Source organism: Geospiza fortis, unplaced genomic scaffold, assembly GCF_000277835.1.
Source record: "Geospiza fortis unplaced genomic scaffold, GeoFor_1.0 scaffold54, whole genome shotgun sequence".
Lineage (NCBI taxonomy): Eukaryota > Metazoa > Chordata > Aves > Passeriformes > Thraupidae > Geospiza > Geospiza fortis.
In genome coordinates, this window is record NW_005054301.1 from 17,041,995 (window position 1) to 17,059,319 (window position 17,325).

A 17,325-nucleotide genomic window follows, 5' to 3' on the forward strand; every position below is an offset into this window, starting at 1 on the left:
ACTGTTTTGTAAAATCTCTTGGTGTGTAAACAGATATGATGTGTAGATGTTAGCTTTTATCCTAGGAGGATGAAGCTATCCTTCTTGCATGAAAGTAATTAAAAAAAAAGTCAGTTCCAACTTCCAAATCGAGTTTTACCTGTGTAATTAACTTAAGAAGAACACAGTATATCTTCTAGAACACTAGGAGCTTTTTGGTGCTGAAACTGGAACTGAGTGGGAGGAAATAATTTACCACACTTGAATAAATTTAAGCATTCCTAAAACCTGTCCCTCAATGTTTCTGGATTTTGCCCAATTGTATGACAAGTACATTTTGAGCCCAAAGATTTGAGAATCAGATCCAGCTTGAATAGCTGATGTCATAAGCAAACTAAGTTTCTAAGTTTCCTGTTGGAACTCTAAGAATTTACCTAAAAGTCCTCAAGTTTTGCTTCTAGTTCTGTTGGCAAACAAAACCAAACTTGTTTCCACAGATGCTTCACATAATTGAGGGATTTTTTTCCCCGGCCTCTGCTGAAGTCCCAGAATTGGGGAAGAGTTCGGTAGTAGAACCTCATGCAATATGAAGACAAAGGTTTGATTAAAAAAATCAAGCAACAGTGTGCTCTTAAGTGAATGACAGCCCCAAATAAAAAGTTTAACTTCAACTCTAGGCAAGTTTTTCTCTGTAGCAAAGAATTGTGAACTAGAGAGGCATAGCTCTTTCTTCCCCCATGTTTAAAAAAGGTAGGTATTTTACCATAGAAACTGTTCTTGCTGTTAAACTTCAAACCTTCTCAGGTATCCCATGCAACCTTAGCTCTTTATTGCTTTTGTTAAGGAAATTTCCACATCTGACCTTAAGTAGAAAGCTTCTACTACAACTACTTCCAAGTTAGTCTGCCCATTAATAGTGTTACCTACTGAATAGCTTCTTACTAGCTTTTCCTTTATCTAGACTCCTGTCAAATCTGCTTCATTCCTTCATTCCCTCTTAAGAGATATACACCCTGGGTGTGCCTCTGTTCGGGCAGGACAACAGGAGTGGGAGAACAATTCTGAACTTGGTAGTTTTTCCTGAATTGTGCCTGAAGCCTTCCTCCTGGTAAAGGTGTGTCCAATTTCAGGAATTCATGCTTTTCTTTGGAATCACTAGGGCAAGTAAATCAAGTTAAACTAAACATATATTCCACTTGACATGTTTTCCTTCAGTTTGTTCAGCATTGATAAACTCACTTATAAAGCTATAACCACCAACCTTTCAGGGCAATGGTTAAGTGTTGCATGTCAGAGCAAAAGCTAAAAATTACTTTCACTTCTTTCTTTGTCTTTACCTTTCATGAAACTGTGGAGAATATAAGCACTTGTATTCAGGAAGTGCCAGAAGGCTGATTATAGACATGATGAGGTCACCTCAGATTAAGAGGACAAAATAGGGTATTATCTTTGGCTTGTCTCTGGTTAGTATTTATTAGAAAGCAAACCTAGGGGTTACCACAAATAGCCTAAGCCAAGCATGTCAGTTCTTCACTGTATGGCAGACTGATGTTCACGCATATCCATGCATTTCCTAAGGCAACCAATTAGGATCAAATGAGAAGAGATAATCTTGTTAAATCTCATGCCAGTGTTCAGATGGGTAGAATTGTACTTATCTAAAATTGCTTTAGTGGGACTTGCTAGTGGCTTTTGTTTCACTAGCAGATGTTGATTTAAAAATACAAGACTCTCTTGGCATCTGTTTTATTGTGAGGTGATTGACACCAGTGCTAGGCATTGTTTACACAAAACATCTGAATGTAGTCACAACTGGATTCAACAAGATACTAAGTGAAGACAGCATTTATAAATGCTGACACTGATGAAGCTTCTTTAGTTGATGACCTATACTAAATTGCAGTCAGGATTTGATGGATTTCAATGGAGGAAACCTCTTAAAATTGGAAAGGGACGGAGTTTGAGGAAGCATTTCTTATGCAAAGTGAAGGGAGTATTTTCTTACTTTCCCGAGCTCTGACCTTTTTTCTTCTGATGAAGCAGCTGCTGCAGTATCCACTCTTTAACTGAAACTCTTATCAAATTAAGCTGCTGCTCTGGCTTCTTGTTCATCTTGAATATTTGGCTTAGAGCTTCACATCCCTGAAGTGAAGGAAAAGCACCATGAAGTTTCCCCTTACTTTAGGGAGTGACATGCCTTTATCTTAGGTGTTCATTGGGGAGGAAGTTGATGGTACCCAGTGATGTCTTGTTCTCAGCTGGGGATTATTTTAATGTACAGCTGACTCTTGGGAAGTATTTCTAGCTGTATTGTAGGACAACATCTATGTTCTATCTAGTGCTGTATGCAGAGTCTGCTCAGCTTGAACAGTTTTAGTTGGATTTACTGCTTTCAGACAGTGAACTTGATTTTGTCGGAGGCTTCCCTTCAAATGTGATTCCTGTTTGGGGAAAGTTTTTGTGGAAATTGAGTGAGATTATAAAGTCATCCCCCTTTAAAGCTCAAATGGCACTGATTCAACAAATGTTACAAGATATTAAAGAGACAATTGTGAAGGGCTGAATTGATATCTGGCAAGTGTCTGTCTCAGTTGAAGCTTGTAATCCACTTTGGTTATTGCAATATGAGCTCTTGGGCTAGAAAAGTTCAACAGTTCTGGAAAGATGGGAGAGCTCAAAATCTCTGAGTTGGTGTCAGACAGTGACAAAATTAAACAGAATTGTAATTAATCACTTGCATTCAATTAATTTCCTCTTTCTTCCCTTGGTTGATTTATTTACTGGTTTATTCACTTATGCCAGGAAAAGCTGCCTTTCTAGATTTCAGACCATCCCTGTATTTCTTAAGCCTCACTGATACTACAGTACCTCTAATGATGAGCAAGCACCAAGTTATCCACAGGACCAAACAGCATGGATTGTTCTTGGCTGGATTATGAGGATTGTGCCTAGAATCTGCAAACTGGAAATGTTTCTGCTTTTGTCCTTGCTTGTGTGGTTGGTTGGCCTTGCCCAGCTGCCAGACCCCTCCTCACTTCTTCCTATGCTCCAGCATTGGTTTTACTTAGCGACTTCAATCTTCCAGAAAAAATCTGCTCCATCATGGCCACTCTATGGGGTGCAGCTTTCTTTCAGAAAATGCTGACCTGCTGTGTGTGGCATCTTTCCAGGGGCTGCAGGGCAAGACCTGCTCCTCCGTGGGCTGCAGAGGAATCTCTACTTTGGTATCAAAGACTCCTTCACTGATCTTGATTGTGCTGTGGCTTCTCACTTCCCGGCCTGCTTCCCATGCCATGTGCCATTTTGCCCTTTAAGTTTGCTCTCGGAGGCACTGTCAGCCTGGTTGATGGGCTGCTCTTTGGCCTGTGGTGGGTGTGGTATGGAACCAGCTCTGTCCAGCACAGGGCACCCCATGTCTTCTCAGGGAGACCACCTCTGCAGCTGCTACCAAAACTTTGCCATGTAAACCCAATACAGGTGGTCAGACAAGGCTTTACACTGTGAGTCAACATTGCTGCTTCTGCAATGCTGCCTTGGATTGCAAAGCTCACAGCAGAGTTAGCAATGGTTTTGCTTCTGAAAGTACCACCAACATGGGGTTCACACGTCAGTCAAACTGGTTATGCCTTGAAGTCACCTGCTTCAGTCCTTGTCAAGGCAGTGTGGATGTCTAGGAGAGGCTCCATGTGGTTTTGCTGTGAAAGGTGACAGTACACCTAAGCAATATCAGAGAAGATGTTGTCTAGCCTAAGTTCTAGTCTGTGCTTTTAATTTTTTAGGATGTAGCCTCAAATTGCCTGAGTACTTTCAAGTTCTGTTCCCATATGAATGTAGATTTCAGGTTGATTGTGTTACTCTGTTTTTTCCATATGAATGTGTTTACCTCCAGAGCACTGCAGTTCTGTACAATTTGCAAACAGCTGCTTTGCAGGCATGTGTGTGACTTATTTGGGGTGACTTCATAGTAAGGAAAGGGAAAGCCTGATCACCTTGAAGTTCTTTGGGGTTCTAGCTTCTACACACTATAGATGTTTCAGATCATGGCATATAGATGGAAGTTCTCTGGCAGTGAGTTGAGTGCTAAATCCCACATGTATTCAAGTACCTACATGCTATTAATTTCTGGCTTCATGAAAATTTTGGTATGGCAGGGCTATCACATCCAAAGGTAGGGACTGGCTTTGCATTTTACCCATTTGGAAGGGGAAGAGACCACACAGTTAGCAGTAAGTGCTATAACTGGTCCTGGTACTGAATAATTCTGAAAAAGGACTGCCAAATATTGTGTCTCCTGACACACTTTGACTTGGGAAACTTATAGAAGCTAGTCATTTTGGTCACCAACAATCTCCAAACAGGATAGGGATAAATTTTTTTAAATTTCCAGAATCTGACAACTTCTAGCATTTTAATATGAGGGTTTAAGCCTTTACCAAATAGTTTCTCAAAGTCCTATGAAGAGTAGGCCACTGTAGTAATTCACAAACACTGACCTTACACTTTAAAGCACTAATGAAACTCTATAACTTTACTTGCAGTATGTGAGTCCTTTTGACAGGATATAGTGGAAAGTACAAACTTAAAGTAAAATGTAGTAATCAAAAAAATAATTATCCTAGATATCAAAGTACCACTGTTTGAGTTAAGATTGTTAGCATTTAAGTGCAACAGGCAACAAGTTTAGTTGGGTACACTCAAGCTGGAACAGCCTCCTGTTTCCAAGTTGATTTTCTGCTCATAAACCATCCTTTATGCTGCATCCATTCTGTGGTCTGTGTTTCCAAGCTCATGTCCAGGCATATTTTCTGATCCCTGGCTATGTGTTGAATATGGTGCTTTGGCCTGCTGTGAGTTACAGCCAGACAACAGCTGTGGCTGGACTGACCAATTTTGTCTTCTGGTTGTGAGGCTGGAGTTGGATTTAGCCACTTGCCTTGGTGATCAAGTCTGGATGAAGAACAGCTACTGAAGGTGATCTAGGTAACTCTAGCCTCCTGGTTGAAGTGCTGACATATTGTGGAAGTGGAGCAGCTTTTAGAGTGTAGAGCTCTCATTATGATACTGCAGTTGCTGACAGCCAGCCTATGCTGGCTCTAGGGATGGACCACGCTGAAAATGGACTCTTTGTTTCTACTGGCTAAGCACCTCTAGTTATCAGGCAATTTAAAACACTTGGAAGTGCTTCAGGTGTTCCTTCTGTGCCACATACTAGTGAATCAAGTAAGGATAACCTTTGAAATAGCTTCTAAAAGCACAGTAATTAAAGATTCCATGGCTCCTTGCAGCTGTTATCTTTGGGAGACTGGACTCTCAGCTTAGTGACAGTAGGTGCATTTCTCCTGTTTCAGAAACCCAACTTCTTCATTGTTCTCAAAGACTAGTTTATTAACTCATCCCACCATCCATATGCTTGTACATCACTGGATTAGAGGTGTTGGTTCAGTGATAGTACCTGGTATTTGGCTCTAAGCAAGAGGCAATGGTGACTTAGGAGCAGTTAAGTGCACCAGCTGAAGTCTGGAAGTGCTATTTACGAACTTTAATGCTCTCCTGTTATATAACTCCCGGGGAAAAAGGATTTACAGCTCTGATGTTCGGCTTCAAGTTAAAGATAAAGCATTGCTTTCCTTTCCTGTACTCTTAGGGGCTATACTGCTACAGCTATACTTCTTACCCTCTGTACAGAGTAATGAGTTCCAAGTGTTTTTTTTTGTTGTTGTTGTTTGTAATACAAAGTTCTTCATGCTGGCTCCTTCAAGAAAGAAGAACTTGTGTGCACTCACCGTGAGTTGACCACTAAGGAAAGGAACAAAGGTTAGTATCTACTAAAATCACGGTAGACCCCTAGTCCTAGGTTTGTGTTAAAAGTTGCAGTGTTCTGTTACGATGTTCCAGCCAAGTGTTACATGCATTAGAAGTAACTTTACTTCCAACGAAGAGTAAGACAAACTATTTATTTAGCCTTTTGGAGTAGGCTAAGGCTCTATGTGGAACTTGTTGAATAGAGAGGATTTATCCCTCCCTTCCCCGTGAATAGGGGCTATGTCTCAAAGCAGGAGCAGATTTCTTTGCTAACGTGCAGTGATGAAGACCAGTTCAATGTGAGACTAGTTAAGGGTGTCTTGGCTGACTTTAGTTGAAGACTCTACTTTCATCACAGGAGCACTTTGCTAGTGTCCTGTGCTGGCAAAACTTCCTATCTGTGCTGCACCTAGTGTAGGTCTAATTGAACACAGGGCTATCTACAAGAGTTTATCTTCTAGAAGAACACTATCCATCTCTCCAGCAGAGATCTGGGATGACTCGTATGTCCCAACCTTGGCATTATAATTAGTTTTATCCTGCCACTTGTTTGGAAGTTTTCCCTGCAAACCTAGTATAGTGGTTAGTGGATAGATCCAAATTGTTTACATGTGCTTTTGGACTCTGCAAGGATGCCCACCTTTGCCAGCAGCTGTACAACACATATCTATGATCTGATAAGGGTATTGCCTGGACTTCATGAAGCTGGTTATGACCTGGAGGTGCTTTGAATTGGTATACCTGGTCATATTGTATTTCCACCTAATGAACTGCACCATGGGATTGTATCACACTGGTTATGAAACTGCTGTGTGCTGCCCTGGGCAAGGTGGTTTCAAATTGAATGTGGAGCAGCACTTGAGGGGATGATGTGGCTCCTCAGAACATGGAAGAGCTATCCACAGTGCACTAGGAACTGAATTTTCAAGAGGTGTTGGTGGATGGCTTTGGCCCCATATGTATTCTGAAAAGTCTTCGTCTGAATAGGGAAAGGAAACCAAGCCCTCAGGTGTGGTGAACTAGATCTAGCCTAGCTAGGGCATGCTGTTAATTTAGGCTCTTAACATCTACATTCTCTCTGCTATTAAGTCCTATGACCAACCCGTGCAAAGATTTTGACAGCTGCTTTTTACTTTCCATTGTCAAGTATTTCAGTACTTCTGTAAAGTAGAATATTGAGATGATTCTGGTGAGTGCAGGACTTCTCTGTTCATCTGTTACTTGTTAAATATGAATGCAGGATTGTCAGTTGCCTTCAGTTCTTCTTGTTTAGGTTTGCAGCATGGGAAAGTGGAAATCTGTCGTGGTGTCTGTAAACACAGTATGTTAAAATATTGTCTGCAAGTGTGAACAAGGCCCTTGATGGAAACGAGGGAAGTAGATCTGGAATTTGTAGCGAAGTTGAATTTAGCCCGGAAGGAAACGAGAGATTGTTGCTGTCTGCATATGAGGCAGAGAATGCTCAGAAATCCTTTCTGCTGTCTAAATTACCGAGGGACTTGAAATGCGATGGCGAAAACTTGACCAATGTACACAGTGGTGTGTCAGGGTGGGAGTATGTGGGTTGATGTGATTTCTGGCTTGATTAGGTGAATTGGCTGATGTAAGCTAAAGGCTGAAATCTTGCATGGGGGCAGTTATGATAACCATAAGATGTTTTTATGTGGTTGTAGGCACGAGCATCCAGTGGTGATGTGATGCCTGTGGAGAGGGAGCTGATAGGGAAGTGTGAGTTCCCTAAGAAGCAGAGGGCCATGTGTGTCCCTGGCCCAGAATCCTGCCCTCTCGTGGCCCTGGCTGGGCAGGGAATGGCTGCCTTGTGACCCGGAGCACCAGCCTCGGGCTGGAGGGGTGTGCTGAGCACACAGCTGTGCTCTAGCGTGTGAGAGAGATGTGAGGAGGAGCAATGGAAATCATCCAGGAAACACCTCCCAAGCTGAATTATTAAATATTATGGGATGCCATCCAGAAGCAAGATCTGGGGGTACTCACACCTTTTTAGTCTGAGAATAAAGCTTTTCTGAGAGGAGCCCACTGTGGAAGAGTGGCAGCATTCCCTTCTCTAAGAGCCTGGAGGTTTGAGCAAAGAATCAGATACTTTGATGGTAAAATGGAAAGCTAGCCAAGACAGAATTTCAGAATTACACAGTGCGGAACTGCATCAGCGGTGTGGTAAAACCTGTTTTACCTCAAACCATGTAGATAAAATGCACATCACTTTATTTGCAGTACCATGGAACACTGTGCAGACTTGGGAACTTGGTCTGTACGTGCAAGTTAGCTACAGGTGTGCTCTCCTAACCTTTAGGTTAATCTCCTAAAGGAACTGCTTAGCTTTGAATACTGTTGCCTGTGTGCTCTCTAACACTTTCTTGGTCTCTTGAAGAGCGAAACTTAGGATATTCAGTGTTTGTGTGGCTATAGAAGGTTAAAAGGTGTTTGGTTGCATAATTGGCTGTCTCTACTTGCTTACTACCAAGAAGGAAAACTGGTATGTGACTTGACTTTCCAAGATCAGAACTGCTTGTGAGACTCTGCTTTTAAATCTAATCTTTAAATTTTCTGTGGCTTCTAGTAATGATGTATTAGTTCAACATTCATTCAGCATGCTGTTGGTGAAAGTTAATTAGATGCTTTAATTCCACTTGAATAGTCTGCCTGACCAATAATATAATTAATTGACCATTTGTGCCATTTAGAGGTGTAGGCATTGGTGTGCAGCATACTGATAAGGTATCTCAGTCATGGCCTTCTTGCATGCTTAGTTATAAAGTGCTTTGAACTGGAAATTGAACAATTACCTCTGGAAGTAACTCAAAAAGGCTAGTGGAAGATGTAGCTAGATGATAGTACTGAATGAACAAAGATTGAGTTATGCATCTGGCTTTTGAAGACAGTCTCAAGTCTCATCTGAGCCTGCTTTTGGAATTGAGGATCGCTGTTCTGGTAATTTGCTCAGGTTGTTTTAAGTTGGACAACTCATGAGTAGCTTCAACGTGGTCAAAAACGGAGCCTAAAATGCAGTAAGACTTGTATTTTCTCTTTAGACTGTGTTCTTTGGAGTGGTGCTCCCCCAGTGTGTTAAGGCTTTGAACCTTAGGAATTGAAGGATTTAAATTCACTAGGCTTAGGATCTTTACTCTTCAACAAAGTAAATCACAGGCTTTTTAAGAACTTTGTTTTAAAGGTACCTTGTCCTATACTAATACAGTGGGTGTATAATTGCCAAAATACACACCTGATGCTTATTTTTTCTGTTCAGTGCTTTGTTTACTTCAGAGTGCAGTTGTTGAACAAACTCAGTGTGGTGTCTGTGTTTCCTTCCAAGCCTACTGCAGCTTTGCATTTCCTAGTTACAAAGTATCTAAACGTAACTTGCTGTGCAGTACTTCTGCACCCACGGGGCTGGATGACTGAGGAGTTACAGCAGATGCTGACTACTGCATCAGTCTCTACGAGGTGGGCTTGTCCAAATAAGAAAGAGGTGAAGATAGAAACCAGGGAGACTTCTGCTCAAGTCTAGTAACTGAATTTAGCAGGTGAGAAAATCCTTTAAGGCTCTCAATCACTCTTTCAGCAGATCTTTGCTCCAGTAATTAAGTGTTGAGTCTGAGCTGTTCAGCTTCTGGTTTTATCATGAATACTGCACTTGATTATGGTTGTGTGGCTGCATTTATCCAGCCAACCCTGTTTGATACTGGCCTTGGTGGACATTGCTGTGTTGGATGGGGAAGAGCAATACTGAGGTGGCAAAACAGTTCCTAAAGCAGGCATGCAACTTCTGTAACCTCTTTGAGCACTTGGCTTGGGTTCATCTGCCAAAGCCTGTAACTGCTGGTCTCCCACAAAGGTACATGCCTGATGTGATATTTTTAACTCTGGGCTTGTCAGCAGCTGAGTGGATTTCTTTGAGAAAGGGAATGATGTCAACAGTACTCCTACTTGATTCTTCTCTTCCTGCTTAAGTATACTATGCTGGATTGTCAAAAGTGTGCATATTGTGCCACAAATCTGTTGAGTGGGAACAATCCAAAGGAATTGCCCTGAAAGTTTTCAGGAAGAAGCTATGCAAGTTGTAAGCCATCTTGAGAATTAAATGCCACATCTGACTGGGTACTTTCTCTGTTCTTGTCTGTCCCTTTTAGATTGAGGATTTGAAGGAGGTCTTTGCCTTTTTGAATGTGCTTCCCCATTGCTTGTTTTGGGATGCCTTACTCTATTTCTGTTACTAGTTAAGTGGATAACTGTTTATTTTTTCTTTTGCAGAGGAGCTACCATGTGTTTCTAGCCTTAGGGCTGAGAGGAAGTGCCATCACTGGAAGCAAAACCAAACTCATCCTTCACTGCCTCTCCCAGTGCTTTCTATGCCACAGGTTAGTTAGGTGATAGCAAAGGACAGTGTCTCAATCTTCTGTGTTGTGCTAACCTCAAAGGGTACTCCTTTGAGATCCTAAATGGTACTTGGCCCTGCTGTAGTTGTGTTGGTGCCCTGTTTACACTTAGTTTGCCCCAAAGGTAGGACAGAGAAGGCAGGAATGTCAAGTATCTTCAACTTGTCAGAGAATGTGATTAGGTAACTTGAGAGGATTTTCAAGTCTTTCAAACAGTGAGTAAACATGTCAAATGTGATGGAAAGCTCCAGACTCTTACATGGATGCTCTAAGTCTCTGTCAAACTTGGAGCATCAGGATAGTGTTAAATTTCTAGTTTTGAGCAGTCTCCTTTGATAGGGAAGGTACCAGCTGTTGTCAGAAGGATAAGCAGGCTGTTGCAGCTCAGTGAAGGAATAACTTGCCTCTCTGCTAGTGAGGGTTAGTATTTTATGGTTTTTGGGTAAGCTACTAATGAAATTATAGGTTAGTTTTATAACAAAAACTGGCATGTTACTCTTAGGTGGAATTTGAGACTTGGATCCATGCAGTTTAATTCTTGTATTTAGATTATTACATGTGTAACCTCTTTAAAAAGCCCAAACAAGTTAAGTAACTCCACAACAAACATGCCACTTAGCCACTCAACTGGACTGACTCTAGCTTTGGTACCTTTGGTTCCTTTTTGCATATTTCTACCCAACCTTTCCTTGACAGATAAAAAATTGAGGATAGTACATAGTGGTAATCTGTTTTGTCCACAGTGCAACACTCATGCAGGAGTATAAGAGAACAATGATAGGTTTTTGGTTAACCCTCCCTCTTGAAAGGTGTTGCCTGTACTGGTTAAGTTAAAGCAATAGCACCATTTCATTCCCTGCTGTCCAGTGTTATCCTCTTATTTCCTATGTTAGACACTCAGGCTGAATCAGCAGGTGCTTCCCTGTAGTTCAAACACTGCATGTAAATGAAGCCACAGCTGTAATTGCTCAGAGGTAGGAGGAAAGAGCTCTGAGCTGTGAGGAGTTAACCAAGTGCTACACCTGACCATAGTGCTGCATTATCTGCTCTTGGATGTGCTTTTGGTTGGTAACTATGAACATGACTGGAGGCTGAGGGAGAATAGCTTACCAGGCATTAAATGCCTGAAGATTGTGCTCTCTTTTATCTTTTCTACTATTTTGTTTTGTGAATTTGAGTGAGTTACCATCTCTAAAGCTTTTCACCTAGAGTGGGATAATGCCTGCCTTGCAGGTACGTGTCAGGGCCCTTTTCCTAGTAAATGTGCTGTAGTCCACAGATAAAAGAAGTCTTAGAAGTGCAAAACCTCTGAAGCTGCACAGCATGCGTATGATATATCCCCATTAAACAGCTATTTGGCAGTGTCTAATGCAATTTCCAGTTAAAGAGGGATGTTTTAAGCTGGTTTTTTTTACCAGTCTTCTTTATTTCATAAGAAGCAGCCAAGTATGTATCCTGTTGCATTTGAAGGGATCCTAGTCGTTCCTGTTCCTAAGTAGGACCTCAGATTATTCTTCAAGTGATGCACAGCACCTAAGAGAATTCCTGCCTGAAAGCTCATACAAGAGCAAAAAATGTTTAGGGTGTTTTTGTGTCTATGTTGGCTTGGGAGCTGCAGAGTTGGAGCTCCTTGCTGCTGTAGGCTTGGGTACCATCTTGGTACCACATATTATTACCATGTAAAACAGTTCTTAAGATAGTAAAAAGTTACAGGATTTCTCTGGTGTTTCTGATTTATCAACAGTTTAATTTCATTAAGAATAAATAACTTACTTTTCTCAGGCAACACTTCTTCACTCTTCTTGGGAAGAACTTAGGCTTAGCAAGCTGAAGAGGTCAGTGGATCTGAGAATCCCAATTCCATGTGGTTAGGACACAGACATTCTTCCAGCTCCTTAACCCAGTGCAGACAGTTTAGATGGTAGGAGGATTTCTAGAGGTTAGTGAATGGTTCTGCTCATGATGACTGTAAAAATAAGTTCTCTGACAAACAAGCTGTTGAAAAAAATCTCGAGCTGATTCCTTTATTAACAAGACACACAGCAGCAAGAAATTTAAGGAATTGTCCCATTCAACTACCTACTGTCTTCTGACTACTAGTTTAATTCTTTGATATCTGACTCTACAAAAATGAAAGTAACTTCTGCATTTGGAGAAAATATCCTTTGCATATATGGACATTTCATAAAGGTAATAGAAATACCTGGCTGAGTAGTCAGAACATCTGTGAAGAAAGTTATTTTAGGAGCTTATCAAGTGCTTATTAGGCACCTCAAAACAGACCTGAAGTGGTATTTCTGCAGTGGAAGTGTGGTATATATTTGTGGGGGACAGTTTGCTGTGGCTCTAGCATCCTGTATTCCAGTTAGTGAACTATGCTGTGTGAATGCAAAAAGTAGTGTGTTCAGGATTGTGGGGTTGCTGCTTTTGATGGGCTGGTGCAGTTCAAAGGGGCAGAAGAATAGCTACTTTTTGGTGCTCATGGAAAGAAGAAGAACGATTGGCGTGAGCCTGAAAGGGGCAAACTTTATCAGAAAAGACTGTTATGCTGGGGAAATGATTTTAAGTAGAAAATGGAATGAGGTGCTCAGGGACGAGGTGATAAGTCTTAAGTCAACAAGCTAGCTAGAGTGAGCCTGCCGGGCAGGTCCCTAATTATAGATTGCCTGAATGAATCCATTATGGCGCAAGTCCATATGAGTAGCCATTGCTATGGATGTTGACTCCCTGTTTTGAGGAATCCTGGCTAAGTACTGAGAAGATGATGAGCAGTTCCAGTATCTACTTCTGAATCTATCATGTGACATCACTATGGGGAAGGGCTACTCCAAACCAGTAACAATCTCTTTCTGCCTGAACTATTTAATACTAGTGGGAAGAATTTTATTTGAAAATAATGTTTGTCATGGGCTGCCTCTGCTGCTAAAGATGGCTTATGCTTGTAGAAAAAAGATGAGGAAAGATTAGGATGGGGTTGTCTTTCCTATGTACTTACCATGTGCCTAATGAATTTGACCAATAATTCAGGTTGATTGCTACCCAAATTATGCTAACTGCAAAATTTTGCAAAGGCCAGGTGATTTATGCATCATCCTATATGAGCAATCTCCTGGTTTTGAGCTAAAAATTCTTTTGTCTCTTTTTCCTTGCAGAGCACTGTTTTGGTCAAAGTACACTTTTTTCCTCTTTGAGTTGACACAAATGTTGGACAAGAGCTCTTTTCTGTATAAAAATACTAAAATAAGAGCTACTGCCATTTCACAGAATTGTCAGGTCCTTGAACTTTCCTACGAAAACAACAGTAATCATCTTCTAACAAAAATCTCATCTCTAAATTCACATTATACTGAGTTTCTGTGAGGATGCTGCTTTCATTCCTTGGTTTGATCTCTTCCCAGTTCAACCTAAGCCTCTTTCTATTAGTACTTAGTCACCCAAAGCATTACACACCTTCAGAGCGTGCCAGTTCAGAGAACTGACTTGAAGAAAAATGTTTGGGGCAAGTGTTATTATCACAAGGTGACCCGTGTTTTGGGGAGACCGGGCACTCCAGCTTTGCTTTGTGCTCTTTAGCAATTCATTCAGTAACAGGCTTTTAAGGATTCATACTTATATCCTGGCACTTCTGTAAAAGCTTCTTTCTATGCTCAAGGATATATGCAGGTCCTGCTTCAGGCTTTCTCATGCAGGTTAACTCACAGAAATAGTCCATTTGTTGAGTGCAAACTCTTGGTTTGTCTAATTTAGAGAACTTCAGGTGATCCCATTTTAAGAAGAATTCTCAGATGTAGATACCACTGTGATACAGGCCTCACACTTTGTAATGGAATCTACTTCTGGGTATGAGCATGGAGAATGGTGAGAAAAGCAAGGGATATAAATCTGTATTATAGCCAAAAACTGCTGTCAATCTATTTGTGTGCAAACTTCAGACTTTCCTCCCTTGCACCTTGCTCACAGGTATTCAAAATCTGGCTCTGGTTTTACCTCCTAAAGTGTTCCCTCCCTTTTACCTAGGGGTGATTGATGACTAAATTTTCTTGCAGATGTTTTTCTAAGAAGTTTGTGTTTCTAAGAAGTTTCTAAGTTTCTAATTTTCCTAAGAAGTATGTGCTTACTAATGAGGGAATTCCAGTAAGGGAGGGGGAGGGAAGAAGGAAGTTCCTTAGCTGAGCCTTAACAGACAGACTTGGAAATTGCAATAAATCCTAGTCCTGTGTGAGCCCTAATGTACTTGTGCTCTTAGCAGGCTCTGGTGACACTGGATGAAGCTAGCTGAATCCAGAGAGTGGAGTCTCTGCAGGACAGCTAGATACTGTTTTCTGATGGTTTGTATTTTCTTAAGAATAATTCAAGTTTGCAATTTTTTTTTCATATTCTTTTCCATTCTGCTTTTATTTTGGGTAATACTAATGCTTTCTTGACGCTGTCTTGATATCCAGGTGTAACTGTTGTGGGGTGCTTCTAAAAATCTTTGCAAGAAACTAGGCTACTGATTCACTGCCCTGTGCCAGCAACTCCGTGCTAGGCTACACTTTCCTTTCCCTCTTACTGAAAATAATTAGGAATAAAATCTCAGATTTCAAGATGTAAAATTTGTCATCTGGCTTGACGATCAAAACCGCACCAACACTGAACTGACTTCTTTCTCTGTAGTCTGGAGTCAGACGTCCTGGAAAACAAAGGAATATGGTGGTACTTGAGCTGCAACCAGTTACAGAGGGTTGGGGATCAAAATAATATCCAGTGATAGAGCTGAATTACTGAGTATAATTAGGGTTTTTGAGGAGCTTCCTCAAAAATTTAATAACTTCCTCCTTCTACTTGAATTCTAAATGAGAAGCTGGCTAGTGAAATTATTTGGGTTTGTAACTGTAAGTGGAAGAAGAGAAAGGCCCAGGAAGCTGCAGAAGTTCAGATGAAGGTGGAGGACCTAGAATACTGAGGAGGGGTAGAAATCAACTGGCAGCCTGGCATGCAGATAAACCTGGGGAGAAGGTGCAGGAGCTGGTAACAATATTTGTACATGTAAGATGTTAATGTAATTGCTAGGGGGAAAATGTCTTTCCAGAGTCAGGTACAGAGTGGTGTTTCTGTGTGAGAGCTGGCAGACTTCAGCTGGGAGGATCAGAGATGACTCTTCATGATTTTAATAGTTTCCTCGATGGTTTCAGTGTTTTCCAGTTAGGCACTGAAGGGGGGCAGATGAAATGTGTAAGATCTGTCTGAAACTTAAAAGGAGCAAAGACCAAGTGTCAGCAAGTTAAGAGTGAGAAAAAGGGAGTGTCTAGTTACAATGAGACTTGAGTAGAGAAACATATGGAGCAAACAGTCATGGCAAAATCAGGATTGATAAGGATAAGCAACTGGATTCAGTCTGGAATCTTTCTGGTGCCTATATCTTTAAGGTCCAGGAAACCTTATAGCAAGGCCAGACACACATGCATTTCTCATGCACCCATTAAACCAATTTTAATGAAACTGTCACTCCAAGTTCTTAAACCCAGATATTTCTTTTCTTGGGTAACAGTTGACCTAAACTGACCTAGTATCTGCCTGGAGTCCTAGCAAACAATATAAATTAATTTTTTCTTAACTTTTCTCTTCCTATTTGTACAGGTGGATTTCCTTAAATTTCTTCAAGTTGATTACCCCTCCAGTTATCTCTTGCCTCATGGTGTAGACCAAAAAGCATGTAAAAAGTGGAATGATATTTGATTCAGCATGTCAAGATTTTTTTCAGGTGAAACTAGGATTTAGCAATGTTTGCTAAGACAACTAGTGCCTGGGATAACTCTTCATCTTGAAGAGGTTCCCAAGCTCAAGGGAGAGGAGAAGAGAGAGTTCCTTTGCACCAGAACAGGCTCCTCCTCAGCCAGAAGCCTGCTGAGAACAGTCTTGCTAACATTTATACACTTCTGAGCTGCTTTTTGGGCGCTGTGTTCCACTCACCACAATCTAGGCCTTCATTATTGCTATCTATCTACCTGTTTTTAAATGAACCTCAACTGGGGCATGCAGCACTTTATAGCTATGGTGACTAGACCTTTCCTGAGGCTTACTTTTGAGCAGAGTGAGGGTGTGTAATTTGTTGTTGTTGTCTTATTTGAATGAGGAAAAATAAATGGTGTAATTCTTGGATGGGTGGCTGCAGGTGAATGGGGAGAAGTGATAAGTAATATTTCACTTTCCCTGTTCCCTGCCAATGCTTGCCTGCTATCCCCTCAAGCAGTATAGTATTGCATGAGCATTAGGCAGCCTATCCTTTAGTTGTGCTATTCAGTGATAAAGCAAGTCCTGCTGCTTCTGATCATTTCTGCTGGTGTCACTTCTTCCTGGGATCATCTTCTGACTGGCCATGGTCCAGGCTGCTGTGAAAGTGGGCAATTTCCTCCAGTCAGAAGAGGAACCTCAATTATTTGGGTCAGAAAAGCACATTTCTTCAGATGAAATTGGCCCAGTAGCCTCTTAAGCTATAGAATGCACAAAGAAAGAAAGAAAGCTGCTTAACCCTTTACAGAAGCTCGCTGTACTCTTCTAGATGTGGTGATGGTGTGAGCACTCTCCATAGTCTGAAGCAGTCACAAAGCTGTATGAAGTTGGTATCACAGCCTGCTTTAAGTCTGTCAGCTAAGAATGTCAGTTTGGTCTTTGTCCACTGTGAGAAGCCTGACCAGTGAGCCTGAGTATGTGTTTGTACTGAGGCCAGGTCTTAGACCAGACAGAAAGAGATCCAGAAAATCTGAGGAATCCAGATAAAACCGCAGATGTTTTCCCATAGCTTTTTCAATAACATGCCCTGAAAAGGAAGATGAGAGACTGCAATAATCTTGCCAATTATCTGTGTCAAAGATTTATTGTGCAAAGGTCTCATATTTGCTTATATTAAGACTGATATCCTGCTCCCTTTGGGGAGGCAGACAGCAAAAACAGACTGATATGTATATTAGAAATTTTTTTAGCCTCCACTAGAGAGATGCACAGATCGCAGCACAAAGTTGGTTGATCACTTCCAAAACCCCAGTGAAGGGCAACTGGAGGAAAATTACCCTGGCGAGTGCTGTGTGAATTTGAACTAGAGATGGCTACTTGTATGGAATGCTGTCAGTCCTAGACAGAACAGCTCATGTGTGACAATACCAAAAAAGATACC

General features: G+C 41.3%; 1 protein-coding gene across 4 annotated transcripts in view; it reads left to right on the forward strand.

Moving 5' to 3' along the window:
* The first annotated feature begins 10,129 nt into the window (after positions 1-10,129).
* Positions 10,130-17,325, forward strand: part of SMOC1 (SPARC related modular calcium binding 1) — a 106,507-nt gene continuing 99,311 nt past the window's right edge. For all 4 annotated transcript variants that reach the window (XM_031065510.1, XM_031065514.1, XM_031065523.1 and 1 more), the window contains exon 1: positions 10,130-10,154. In XM_031065510.1, the coding sequence (XP_030921370.1) occupies positions 10,146-10,154 (9 nt within the window). In that variant the 5' untranslated portion in view covers positions 10,130-10,145. The remainder of the gene's footprint in view (positions 10,155-17,325) is intronic.